We start from the raw sequence: 13765 nt of genomic DNA on the forward strand, positions 1-13765 counted from the left end.
GGGGGAGGGGCTTTGTTGAAGGGTCTCTATAGCCTAGGCTTAGAGAAATCACAGCAATCCTCCTGCCTCAGACTTTACAGTGGAAAGTTTTGGTTTTAAGTATTCAGAAAAAGCAAATGTGATATTTTAAGTAGGTGAGAGTTTATGACTTGATTGTATTTACCAGTAACTTTTCTGAGTGGCAAGAAAAATACAAAGTTGTGAATAGAAATGTATGGTAAAAATAAAGCCTTTACTAAAAATGATACATAATGATTTAAATATTTTTCCTACATTTACACATTGTATTATTCATTTACTCTATTAAGAGATCTAGCAAACATTATCTTTCTTGAAATTAATAAGCACATTATTTTACTTTCACTTCTAAAATTCAATCTCTTACATATAATCAAAAGTTCTATGCCTATCTTAGAGTCAATCAGATGCAGATTTAAGGACCTCAAGTTAAAATCTCAACAAGCTGAAGGTTTCAGTAACTTTTCTCAGCATTTCGTCTTTGCTTTTCTTCTCTGTCTAAAATGGTCTGTTTTAAGCTCAAAACAGCATCTTGAAATCCAGGATTTAGGTCTAATGCCTTCTTGAAATCTTCCAAAGCTTCATCAAAATATCCTGTAGCAGAGAATCCCAGAGATAGAAAAAAGAAAAAGGAGAAGTTGAGGATTTCCGTAACTGCACAGTGAAGTTTGAATATACAGTTTCATCTATGAGCTAGCCCTCCAAAAGGAAGCTGTCTCTCTCAGTAATCTAAGATGGTCTAGCACAGAAACATGTGCCCTTACGAAGTAGGTGGGTCTAAGCCAGTGACCGAGACTGTGCTGCCCGGCAGCGTTAGCTCTCGCCTAACATACATGAGGCCCTGCGTTCAATCTCCGACAATACAAAAAATAAAAACAAATAAAATTAGTCATAGGTTTATCTTAATCAGATTTTATAGACGGGCAGTATATAAATCATCACAAAAGTTCAACAAAATTATATCACTTCTTTTACATAGCTGCAGTAAAACAGAGAAACGGGTTTTCCTTTTTTATTTTAAGATAAACAGTATCCACAGCCCCTTTAATCCAGGCTTCTAAAAACCTCACTTCTGACTGTCTCCTGCCTCTTCAACTAGAAAGTGTCACTGGCACTCATCAGCATTACCCTCATTTTGAAGCTGGGTCTGCGCAGGCGCGGGGTCATCTTTGCTCCTGCGTCCAGGTCCCATTCCCACTACAGTCCCCCGCTGTGGTCTGTAAGGCCTAGCAAATGCCTAAAAACACTCGGGGACGCTTTCTCCTTCCTTAGCTCCAGACCTAAATTTCACATAATTGTCAAACTTGATTCCCTCAGAACAGCTGATCACTCTGAAGCAACAGGATACAGTCCACGAGAAAAGCAAAAATAAAAAATAAAAAAGTGAAAAACGAAACCACCTTACCCAGCCTGTAGCGAATCAAGCCTCTGTTATAATAGGGAACTTCAAAGTTGGGCAGGATTTCTATGGCAGATGTGTAGTCGTCCATGGCTTCATAAAAATCAACGCTGAAGTACTTGGTTTGCCCCCTGTTGTTATATGCGGTGGCCAAATCCTCAGGGCTACATTTGCTTTAAACAAAAAGTTCACATTAAAAGCACATTGTTAACCCCCAGCCCCCCACTTCCATGCTGTTTGGAGCACCATCAAACTCCAGAGCTACAACAGGCTGTGTGGAAGCTGGAACGCCAAGCTGAAGAAATGGTGCATGTGGAAACAGAAATCAAGTTCCGTGGACGGCCATCAGCGACCTTCGTGGGGCTACAACGCAGCGTGGATTTTAAAGTACGTGGAATGTTATTAGAGTCTTCAAAGCCCTTGTTCTTTGCCAACATGTTTTGCTGAATTCTAAACTGATGGCTGACTATTTTTTCAGAGCCCTCTCTGGAGGGAAGAAATGCATGCTGAGCAAGGAAAGCTCACCAGGTAACAGTGTGCTACAGAAGTGTCACGGACACTTACTGATTTATTCTAAAATGTAGGTGGTCTTCAAACAATGAGATCTAAGGTCATTTTCCACAGTAAAGAAACACTGGTTAAGCAGTGGTTAGCCATAGGTGTAATATTCCACAGTTCTGCACTTCCTGTGAGAGGCCTAACACCCAGTGGCTGGGAGCCACACAAGGTCAAAGCCTCCTCCCTCTCACTGCCTATGCAAATTATCTTCACTGCTTGGAGCCAGGGGTATTACTGTCTTCCCTCTTCCTTCCCTTTTATCGCCCAAAGTCAAACGGATGAACTACATACTTCACCTCTCTCTCTTTTGCTATACCCCACAGTACAAAACATAATCCTCAGAAAGTATTGGTAACGGCAGTAATTTATTTTTTTTAATGTATTACTGCACGTGTGTGTGAGCAGGGATGCCACAGTGGGTGTATGGAGTTCAGTTAAAACTCTGTGGTGTCAGTTCTGTCTTTTCTCCTTTACCTGGGCTTCAAGAATGGAACTCAGTTGCCAGGTTGGCACAGCAAGTACCTGTAGCTGATAAGCCACATCCCTGACCCGTGCTGTTCTACCAGACATATTAATCCTTGACAACTCAGACAAGGACCCTGACTACGCTAGCACACGGAGGTTCTTGCAGTTTATTTGTATTGGGGGGCGGGGGTTGTTTATTTGATTGTTCCAGTTTTTTTGAGACAGATTCTCACTATGTAACCCTGGCTGGCCTGGAACTCACTATTTTGGACAGGCTGGCCTCTGCTGGATCAAAGCATGTACCACCACACCCACATGGGCCTGCAGTTGAGACTTCATAATAGTAGAAGGAACTGTTGTAACTTAGACATTTTCTGTTTTGTCAGCTCTGAGAAAGACAGACACCTCTGAAAGCTACTAATACCACTGTTAAGGCTCACGAACAGGAGGAGGCTGTAACGGTGTTAGACACCAGCTGAACTGCTACCCCAAACTTAAGGAGACACCACCTCAGTACTTCAGCAATACTTTCATTATTAATTCCTTCAGGTTTCAAAGCTTTGTTATAAATTCTTATCCTTGGATAATCTTAGAATGTTAGATTTCACTAAGGCAAACTCTAAAATATTATTTTCCATAAAGGCAAACATTTTGTCTGCAATCTTAAAGATGTAGGCAAGGGCTAGAGAGATGGTTCAACAGTTAAGTGCACTTGTTGCTCTTCCAAAGGACCCAGCATCCCCACTGAGGGTCACAAACATCTGGAACACAGTTTCAGAGAATTTAATGCCCTCTCCTGTCCTCTATGGGCACTGCATGCATCTGGTCCACACATATACATGTGTGCAAACACCCATATGAATTTAGAAGAAATCTTTTAAAACAAGAGAGGGAGAGAGGAAGAGAGGAAGAGAGGGAGAGGGAGAGGGAGAGGGAGAGGGAGAGGGAGAGGGAGAGGGAGAGAGAGAGAGAGAGAGAGGCACTAATATCACTGACTTTCATTGTTAAAGTACTGGTATTTTTAAGCATAATATTTCTTCTTTGAATTTTTATTAATTGTTCTGTGTAAGGTGCCACTATGTGAGTGCAGAGTCATGCATTCCAGGGATTGAACTGAGGTCATCAGGCTTGTGTGGCAAGCACCTTTACCCATTGGGCCCCATGAAAGCAGTCAGTACTATTCAGAATTATTCAATGACCCAATATTTTAAAAAATAAAATTAAACTTCCAAAGATAGATGTAAAGGGAAATGTGGAACTGGTAGACTTCATGTTTTGAACTCTATGGAGACTGAAAGTCCATTTTACAAATGAGAAACTGGCCATAGAAAGGAGGTGCACGGGATACAGTAACGCTGAGACTGGAACACGGGAGTGCGGAGGTCTCGCTGAGCCCGACGCATCTTCTAGCCCGTAAAGGGCAGAGATTAACTTGCTGTGGTGGACACGGGTTCATGGGCTGACATGTGCAAATGAGAAAGAATAAGAAGCTCATGTAACATCCACATACCTATCACTAATTGTTCCTGAAACTTCCTAAAGAAGCCCATTAGAGGCTAAACGAGAACAGAAATGAAGTCTCCTGTGCTTGCTAGCCTTTTTATCAGGAGTGGTGCTGGAAATGACAGAGAGAGACGGTTACATCATTCTACCACCTCTGCAGAATTTTCTATTAGCAAATGTCAGCGGAGTGCTCGGCCACAAATGGGATTCCCATCAACACCTTCTCTCACCCCTAAGGCTCGGGAATGGCGAAGAGAAGGCGGGGAAACTGGATGAGCCTGGGACTAGGGCAGACACCGTGAGATGGGGTCTCCTGGGCACTGGCACTTGTAAAGTCACAGCTGTGGTTGGCTGCACAAGACCTGCACAAGATCAAGTCAGTCAATACTCCAGCATGGGGAGGGTGCTCTTACCCCAGAGGAACTACCAACAGTCAATGGCATCTGAGGAATGGAGGGAGGGTTAGCTTTCTTAAGGGTATGGCCCCTGGTAGGTCAACCAATCTCCTGGATGGCCACACATTTGTGAATAAATGGGGCAGCACAAAATGGGACTTGGTAACTTAAATAAAAATAAAAAGAGGGGGAAGGGAAGTAGAGGCAGAGCTGAGAGGAATTAAGGTGAGTAGTGGGGGGGTGAGGATTATCAAAATACACTGTATGAAATTCTCTAAGAATTAGCAAAAATACTGTATTCAAAAAAGAAATTTCTGTTAAGTATCCCAATACTGTAGTACTAAAATGAGAAAGCAATTTTACCTTTCTGGCTTAATTCCATTTAAGTCTTACAAACAAATAAGAATGCAGTCTTCAGTATTAGATCTCATGCAAAGACAAGCTTGCCTTCTGATATAAAAATTTTACAGGACCACTGCTCCTTGCCTGTGATCTCAGCACTTGGGAAGCAGAGGCAGGGGGATCTCTGAATTCAAGTCCAGCCTGGTGTGTAGAGGGAGTTCCAGAACAGCTGGGGCTAGCCCCCCCCCAAAAAAAAAAAAAACAGAAAGGAGAGGAAAGAAGGAAAGAAAGGAAGGATGGAAGGATGGAAGGAAGGAAGGAAGGAAAGAAGGAAGTGGAAAAAAATGTCCAGTTTCTTTGTGTTCACTCCACACATTACATAAAGCGAAACAAAGGCAAAGCTTGAAGTAACTAGTGCTGCATATCCAGGCATCAGCAAGAAGATAATGAGGCTGTGAACATCACAAAGAGTAAAAGAAGGCTTCAATTGATTACAGTGGAAATGTTAACCTGCAGACAGAAACGTTCTCATTTTTGAGTTGGATTGAGTCTCCAGGTTTAACGATCAATTCACAACCAATACAAAGACACTGAGACAAACAATTCAAAGGGACTGGGAGTTAGACTCCCTGATAAGTAGATGCGTCAGGAGAGGAGCCAAGACTAGATAATAAAGACAGTGAACGTCCAATCTGGCCTACTTCTTCCTTACCCGGCTGACCTGAAACAAAAACCTGGCAGCCTAATAAAAAGGCTTTTCTACTTTTCTTCCACCAGTAGGATCCCCTGCTGATGGATATGCTGTGCTACTGCATAAGTTCAAAGCTGGATCAGGACACGCTTAGGGCAAACCTGAGGACCTATATCAAGCACCTTGTGTTCAAACTGACCAACCCTCAGTCCCTTAAGCCCTCAGGGGAACGGATTTGAGGGTTCCTGAAATCCTCTTCCGCTTTGCGGGGTTTTTGCTCTTTTTTTGCTTTTTTTTTTCCTTTTTTTCCTGTGTGCCCGCGCGCGCGCGTACACACACACACACACACGCCCCTCTGCCTGGCTTGAGATTTTTATTTTTTTGCCCTATCAAGACCCCTAGATGTCAAAATTTTAGAAGACAAATTGTCGGACATTTGGTTCGACCTACAACCCCGTTTTCTCAAGACTCAAAGCAGACTAGGAATAAAGAGGGGTCGGATGTGCACATCTTGATAAACTGCTCGAGCCCAAACATCCAAATAACAAAGAGCTGTATTAGGCAATAAAAGTTTCATCGCTGGCTGGATATTCTACAGAAAGGAATCTTGTGCTGGTATAGCGAGGTCCTATGAACAATCCTTAACTACCGGGAGTGTGCTGTGACGTTTCGGTAAACACTAACGGGACGGCTGGGTGCAGTGGTCGTGCTTAAGCGGGTGCCGAACCGGAACTTTCGCGTCCGGAACGCAAAGGCGTCGCTGTGGTCCCGAGGACCGCGGCGCAACCCGGCCGCCTTCCCTGCCCAGGAAAGCGGCTTCCGGCAGCCTGGGCATTGGGGGAAACCAAAGCGTCCACCTCCCCGAAGGACAGGACACCGAGGGAATCCTTTATGGAGACCAAGACTCCGAGGTCCGCGCGTCCGCTTGGGGACCACCCACGCGCCCCGCCGCCCGGCTCTCGCGATAGTTACCTCCCGTGACTCGCGCACTGGCCAATGAACGCGGAGTATAGCTCCTGGGCCTCGGCAAACTCGCCCCTAGCGAAGCGAGCCTGTGCCATCGCCAGGGCGGCCGGGCTCTCTCCGCCCTCTCGGCCTGGCCGTACGGCCATAACCGCCTCGCCCCGGTGGAAGCGGAACCACAGCTATCGCTCACCGGACTTCATTGGCTAAAGGAAGCGCGCCGCTAATGGAGGAGGACGTTTGTCCCGTTTGAGGACCCGTAATATCGCGAGATAACTGGTAGCGCCTGGCGAAGTTAGCGGGAAATAAAGAGGATTGAAATCTTTGTGACATATGTATTCATATATAGATTAGATGTTAAATTAGATGGATAGATGTCAGTTTCTTTTGTTTTAGAGAGGGTCGTTTGTCCTTAAGGAAGCACTTAAGATACAGTGTTCATATACTAATTCTGATTGAATTTAAAAGCTAAATATTTAAAATAACAAAAACTAAAAAGTGGAACATAGTTATCTAAGTCGAGCAGTTTTCAATGCATAAAAAATGAGTGTTATGGTTTGAATGTCGTGCCTCACCACCACAACCCCAAGTTCACGAGTGGCTATCTTAATCCAACAGCGTGCTGATGTGGGGCCCAATGCAGATGGGCTCCGCCCTCATGAATGGACTAGTGCCAGTCATTTAAAAGGCAAAGAGACCACTCCAAACCGTGTCTTTGTATGTCTTTTGCCATGCTTTCGTGAGGGAAGAGGGCCTGTACATACGTGGACTCCCCAGCCCCCAAAACTGTGAACGGAGTAAGTGACCCAGACTGGTGTTATTACCATGACACACAATAAATGTTATAAGGCATTTGGCAGAATTGGCGCTAAAAGTAAAGGTCAGAGAAGAAAGATACTTGGAAAGTGATTGTCATCTTTAACATAGAACTTCCTCCTGAAAGAATAAATACTAAGTCTATGGTGTGGCAAACACAATTTAAAAATTGGCATTAATATAGTGAGCAAAGCTTTCGTCCTCAGTACCTTGCAGCCTAGGAAGAAAACAAAGTCTTTTAAAGTCAGATAATGGCTAGTATCATAGAGAAAGAGAAGAGCATTTTATTCTGTAAAGGACGGGTTTGGAAGTAAATAGAAACAGAACCTACCAATGCTGAACTGTGAGGAGCTAGAAAATTCTAACAAACCTCTAACTTACTAGTAAAGATGCTGATTTTTTTTTTATGTATGATTGCTCTAACTTGTATCTATGCCTGCATGACAAAAGAGGACATCAGATGTCATTATAGATGATTTTGAGCTGCCATGCGGTTGCTGGGAATTGAACTTAGGACTTCTGGAAGGTCAGCCTGTGTTCTCAACTATTGAGCCATCTCTCTAACCCCAACACTGAATTAACAACTCTTTCTGAAAATTAATCAGCAAAGAACACATCTTACATTCATCTGTAAACCCAATACTGCTGAGATACCAGTGTCTGACAATATCCATTCTGGTTGGCATCAATACAAAACTTGACATTTTGGTTGTGAGCCTAGCCTTTAAAATGGCTGCACCACCTTCCTCCAGCCTGCATTAACAGAAAACATAACAAAAGACTACCATATCAAATATACCAGCATATTAAATGAATTATGCACTGTAGTCAAATGAGAATTACTCCTGAAATACAAGGATAACTCAATCCATGTATCAGTGTAACATACCACATTAGTGGAACGAGAAGGGGGAAACTGTGTGCTCTTCTCAATTCACATAAATGCATCTGACTAAAGCCTTTGTGTTGGTGACCATGTGTGCTTTTCTTACCCTTACCATTCCCATGGCCCATCTTTCTCACCCTTTTAGCTTCTACTTTTGTGTATATGGCTGTGCGTGTATGAAGATGCCTGTGTGTGTGTTCACATGTAAATGCATATGTTCGTGGGTATCAGACCAGTGTTTGATGAATTTCTTTCTCGAATGTTCTGTACCTTATTGAGACAGGGTCTCATGCTAAACCCCAGTGCTTGCTAATAATTCTGCTAGTCCAGCTAACCAGCTTGCCCAGGATCTCCGTGTGAGATCCCATCTGTACCTCTCAACTGCTGGGGTCACAGGCAGGTTACTAATGCCTGCTTTTATGTGGGTGCTGAGGACCCAAGTCCCAGTCCTCACTCTTGCATGGCAAACACCTTACCTGCTCAGCCATCTTCCCAGAGGCAGATTTCTCTAAATTTTACTAACCAGAAATTCAATCTGTGCCATATAAGAAAGCACTTCAGTAAGTCTTAGTCTTTTGATTTGTTTTTAGTTAGAGAAATAGCTTGAGAACAACCAGATCCTGCTGTGACACACTTGTTTGTAATTTACACATGTATTCAGTTTCACCTGCTTTCTGAAAGTCAAGAAAAATAAAAATGAACACTGTTCTTAAAAGATTAAGACTACTTTTACTTTCTCATCTATATTTCAACATTCCTGAATATTAATACTATAAACATGTTACTTTTATAGTTAAAATACTTTCTAACATTGAGAAAAGGACTAGAGAGATGGCTCATAGGTTAAGTGCACTGGCTGTTCTTCCAGAGGTCCTGAGTTTAAGTCCCAGCAACCACATGGTGGCTCACAACCATCTGTAGTAAGATTGGTGCCCTCTTCTGGCCTGCAGGCCTACATGCAGGCAGAATGCTGTATACATAATAAATAAATGTCTTTTTTTTAAAAAATTGAGAATTATAAAAGCAGACAGTAGAGGGCAACATAATATCGCTGTTTCCATTTCAGATACCCACAATCGGAGTCTAGAACTGTGGCAACAGAGTTAATACTCTGTTACTTTGAAGCAATTCTTTCCTTGCTTCTGAGTGTGGACTTTATGTAGTCTCTCTGGGAACAATTCTCACAGTTCTCTGCCACTTCCAGTCACTGGATATTTGCCTAAAAGAGACTGTTGGGTTTTTCTCCCATGTGATATATATTTTGTGTACACCTCTGTGTGTGTGTCTGTGTATGTGTCTGTGTGTGTCTGTCTGCCACCAAAATGTCTAAAGAAAGACAATGCAAATGCCACATCTCCATACTTTATAGAGGAAGGAGCCATGGGATAAACGTCATTCTTTTCCTTCAGAATTTAATTGTTTTCATGTTTACTTCAAATAATTTCTCAGAAAACCCTATGATCTGAGCTCTGAGAATACAGAAAAGTGATCTTAAAGTACATTTTAGCAAAAGATATTGAGCTGTGTGTGGTGGACAAGAGCAGGTCGGCTGTGCTTGTGCAGGTGCACCACTTACCAGCATGCTGGGCCTGCCGGAGCCACATATAGTACATGCTGGGCCTGCCAGGGCCACATTTAGTGCATGCTAGGCCTGCGGGGACCACATTTAGGCCACCAGAATACTCTGAACCATGGCATAGCTGGGGATAAGTTTGATGATAAGTAACAACAGCATTACTCAAAATCAGTTAATGTTTATTACAAGCAAAGGGGACCAAATGCTTCCTCTTGAATGAGGATAAAACATTCTTTAAAACTTCAAACAATAAAAAGTCTTTAAATGCCATTTCCTCATATGAAAATATAAAAATTGAATCCTTAAATAGAAGTAGAGGTCATGTCCTTCACCAGTTGCTTAACCTCCCTGAAATCCAGGTTATATCAACTCTGGGCTTCAAGTCTCTCCTCTCGCCCCTCCGCCATCCCATCTACCTCCCAAGGGCTCTCTAATGAACCAGTAACCTTGACAAGAGAGAATTACTTCTGGTTGAGAGGATTTCTGTGGTAACTTGCCACAAATTATATATAATCTATATAAATTGTAAACGGACAGATAGGAACTACAGAAAAAAATAAGTTTACATCTGTAAGTCTTATGTGAAAATAATCAAATTATCTCTTAGTTGCACTGTGATGTATGAATTATCTTTTTTTTGTTGTTGTTACTATCAGTGTACCCAAGACCTTGAGCATGCGTGGAAAGCACTCTACCACTGAGCACATTCCAGCCCTCTTTTTATTTTCTTTTGTAATATATATTCCATACAAAAATACAACTAGCAGATGATGAAGTTGATTTTCATATGAACCCTTAGAAAATCAAGCATTATTGCATATTCAGGTACAGATAAGTATATGTGCTTCATGTATTTTACAATTGAGATACTTTTTTCCTTTATTCTACTGAACTGTGGCATAAAGGGCAAAAGTTATAGTTACTGATTTCCTGAGCAAGAACATAGTGCTTGCAGACTTTGCACACCCAGAATTGATACTCAATGATTGGGCTTCCAGTGGCAATACATGTTGGCAGTTTGCCTTCCCCACTGTAAAAATAAGAGAGAAAACAATTAGACTCTCAAATATGTGATTAGTCTTACTGTACTATAAATACTGAAGGATAAAAATTTCCAAGACAAATTTCAAAAAATACTTTCATCTCAATATTTTTAATAAAAACTTTTCTCTAAATGAAAAATATAGGTTTACTACACCCTTGTAGGATAAAAAAAAAATCAACTTAGTGCTTTATTCTATCCAAGCTTCTAATCAGGTAAATGGCATCTGGTAATGATGCACCTACCCTTCAAGAAGGCTGTTCAACTCAGACTTCCTGTTGTCTTTCGGTGTGTGTTTGGTGAAGATCTCCAGAGCCAGGTCTTCATATTGCTGCTTCTGTTCTGCACTGAGCGTCTCTAAAGATTCCAGTTTAATAAAAGCTTTGGAACAGGTACCAAAGGCTCTGCTCGCACAAGCACAGAGTGCTAACAGAGAGTAGATCTCAACTGAGGGAATGATGTCTTCATAGTCTCTCAGATGAAGAGCTAGAAAAGATGGGGCAGTTAGTGTCTGCAAAGAAAAGTACAGCGTGAACGTGTGAAACAGGACCCATAGACGCTGTTCTATCTTAACCTACATGAGCTTTAGTAAATGTAAGACAATGCTGAGGGGTAGGAGCACCAGCGGAGGAGGCAGAGTTCATAACCCCATTTCTGAGAGTGAAGTCACACTACAATGACTCACGCAGCCATGCTCACTTCCAGACAGAATGGTTTCAATACTGACGTGTGCTTTTGTCCCATTTGATCCAGTAATTTCTGTGTCATTCCAGACAAGGAATAATGCTATATTAGCTGTAATTCTCAAGATAATGTTTTCTGCTCACAAAGAACAAACAGTAGCATGATATTCTCTGTGTTCTTTGTTCCACTGAGGTAACAGACAACTGGGTACAAATGAGATGCCCACTGCTAGCCCAGAGTATTTACTTTGACAGCTGCTACATCTTATCTGGAATCTTTCTGCTCTAGAGACAGCATCTTTTCTTTAATGCACTGCAGAATTAGCATCGGATTTGTCATCCATTTGTATGCTTTTCCTCTCTAGACCCTGAAATTTAAAAAAAAATAACCTTCTGATAGTATAAGAGACCAATGGAACAATACATCCATTGCGTCCTCTCGTTACAAGTTCCACCAGTTAGTTCTGAGGTAAGTGTTGACAAGAAGTTGAACGGAACAATTTCATTTCATACTGGAACACAGAAAGAGGGAGTGTATGGACCTCTTCACCCAATAAGGGAAGAGCCTCAGAAGTGGGGTTTCTTTTAGCTAAGTCTAGAAGTGGCACGTGACTTGTAAAATATTTAAGCTGCAGTATGTCACATTAATTAAAATTAAATGATTTGTTATAAAATAAGAAATCAAAATTATTTTCTTTATATAACTGATAGCCAATTGGACAACCTTTTTACAGTCCTATTACTAATGACAATAAAAATAAGAATAAGCTCCAAAAGAAACATTTGGGACATACCAGAAGTAAACTAAAGTTCTCTATAGAAAGCAAACAAACAAAAAACAGATACAGCAATGGTTTTTAAAAGTTGATGTTTCTGGATGAGAAAATTCATTACTGACATATTAGTGATCCCATCTTGGTAAATTAATGTAGTTCTAATCAAAAGTCCAATAAGACCTCATTGAAATTACCTCAACCTCAAAAAGATTATGAGTTCATCTGGCTGGAGAAATACAAAAGAATACAATACCTAAAAATTATTTTAGAAAGAAGATAGCGGAAAACTTAAATATTAAATAAAATGTAAGTAGAGGATGGAGACATAACTCAGTGGTTTAAAAACACTTAAAGTTTTTCCCAGAGGCCCTGAGTTTGGTTCCTAGCACCCATTTTAAGTGTTCATAACCACCTGTACCCACAGCCCTAGGGGATCTGACACACTCTTCTGGCCTCAGTTGACACCTGCACTCAAGTGGCATACAATCACACAGACACATTAGTAATAATAACAGATTATAGGTAAGAAAAGGACAGTACTGGCACAGAAATATGGGAATGGATGATAATAGTCTAGGAGGAATTAAGAATACATCTCCCTGAAGCATGGTGGTGGCCTTGCCTCTAATTTACAGCACTTGGCAGGCAGAGACAGAAGGCTACAAGTTCAAGGACAGCCTAGGATACATAATGAAATACTGTTTCATCACACATACACACAGAGAGAGAGAGAGACAGAGACACAGAGACAGACAGAGAGAGTGACACGCAGAGAGAAAATAAAACAAAACTAAATGAATTGATGTGATTTTCTACTTAAAAAGAGAAAAGAAAGTTTACTTGAATATGCACAATGGTTATCTCTGAGTTACAAAATTATTTTATGCCATTATTTTGTCTTTTGTACTTCTCTATTTTGGTTGAAATTACTAACAAATGAATCACTTTATGAAAAAAGATAAATACTACAGAAATGTATATGTCATGGAGATACCTTTAAGCACTATTAAGGCACACACAAGTTTCCAGTACTCTGCAAGAAGTGTCGAGAGTTCCATGGACACAGGCACAGTCGTCTGTACCTCTAAAAGACTGTGGGCTGGGCAGTTAAACGCTTGGCTTTGAATAGGAAGCATATGAATACAAATAACAAATATAATTTGTTTATTATTTAAAGTATCTGATATTTCTGTGAACTACTGTTTTTTAAAAAGTGGAAGAAAACTTCAAAAAGAAGAATACACAAAATAAACTGTATATTCATAATCTTGGCACATATAGATAAAAGCATGGGGAAATATTAAAATTAATATAAAGACAAATGGAGAAGCTAGCCCTTCCTATTCACTGGACCATCTTCAGATGTCCAGCAAACATTCCATGGCATGCCTACCTGTCTTCAACGCAGTGTCAACGTATCCCTCATAGAGCTGCCGCTGAGCCAGTATAAAGAAATGGTAGGCCTCGGCTCCTCTCCAAGCATTATCCGTGAACCGACTAGTTGTAGAGAGAACCTCCTCTTCTAGTAAGCCAGCTAAAGCAGAAGTGGCCTGGGAGAAAAGCCAGTGCACTCTGTCAGCCTACAGACACACACAGCCTCACCCCACATAACATAACATAACATAACATAACATAACATAACATAACATAAC

The 13765-nt window shown here is 41.3% G+C and overlaps 2 protein-coding genes across 2 annotated transcripts in view; both read right to left on the reverse strand.

Moving 5' to 3' along the window:
- Nucleotides 1-213: 213 nt before the first annotated feature.
- Nucleotides 214-6543, reverse strand: Ttc32 (tetratricopeptide repeat domain 32). The gene is made up of 3 exons (XM_028772231.1): nt 6344-6543; nt 1424-1590; nt 214-612 (listed from the first exon to the last, which is right to left on the reverse strand). Exons 1-3 carry the CDS (start codon nt 6481-6483, stop codon nt 473-475), a joined length of 447 nt encoding a protein of 148 aa, XP_028628064.1. The 5' UTR covers nt 6484-6543; the 3' UTR covers nt 214-472.
- Nucleotides 6544-9431: 2888 nt separating this feature from the next.
- Nucleotides 9432-13765, reverse strand: part of Wdr35 (WD repeat domain 35) — a 53766-nt gene continuing 49432 nt past the window's right edge. Inside the window, exons 25-27 of the mRNA XM_028772218.1 lie at nt 13507-13663; nt 10900-11140; nt 9432-10642 (exon numbers count right to left, since the gene is read on the reverse strand). Of these exons, the coding sequence (XP_028628051.1) occupies nt 10492-10642; nt 10900-11140; nt 13507-13663 (549 nt within the window). The 3' untranslated portion in view covers nt 9432-10491. The remainder of the gene's footprint in view (nt 10643-10899; nt 11141-13506; nt 13664-13765) is intronic.

This window comes from Grammomys surdaster, unplaced genomic scaffold (genome assembly GCF_004785775.1).
Source record: "Grammomys surdaster isolate TR1022 unplaced genomic scaffold, NIH_TR_1.0 212, whole genome shotgun sequence".
Classification (NCBI taxonomy): domain Eukaryota; kingdom Metazoa; phylum Chordata; class Mammalia; order Rodentia; family Muridae; genus Grammomys; species Grammomys surdaster.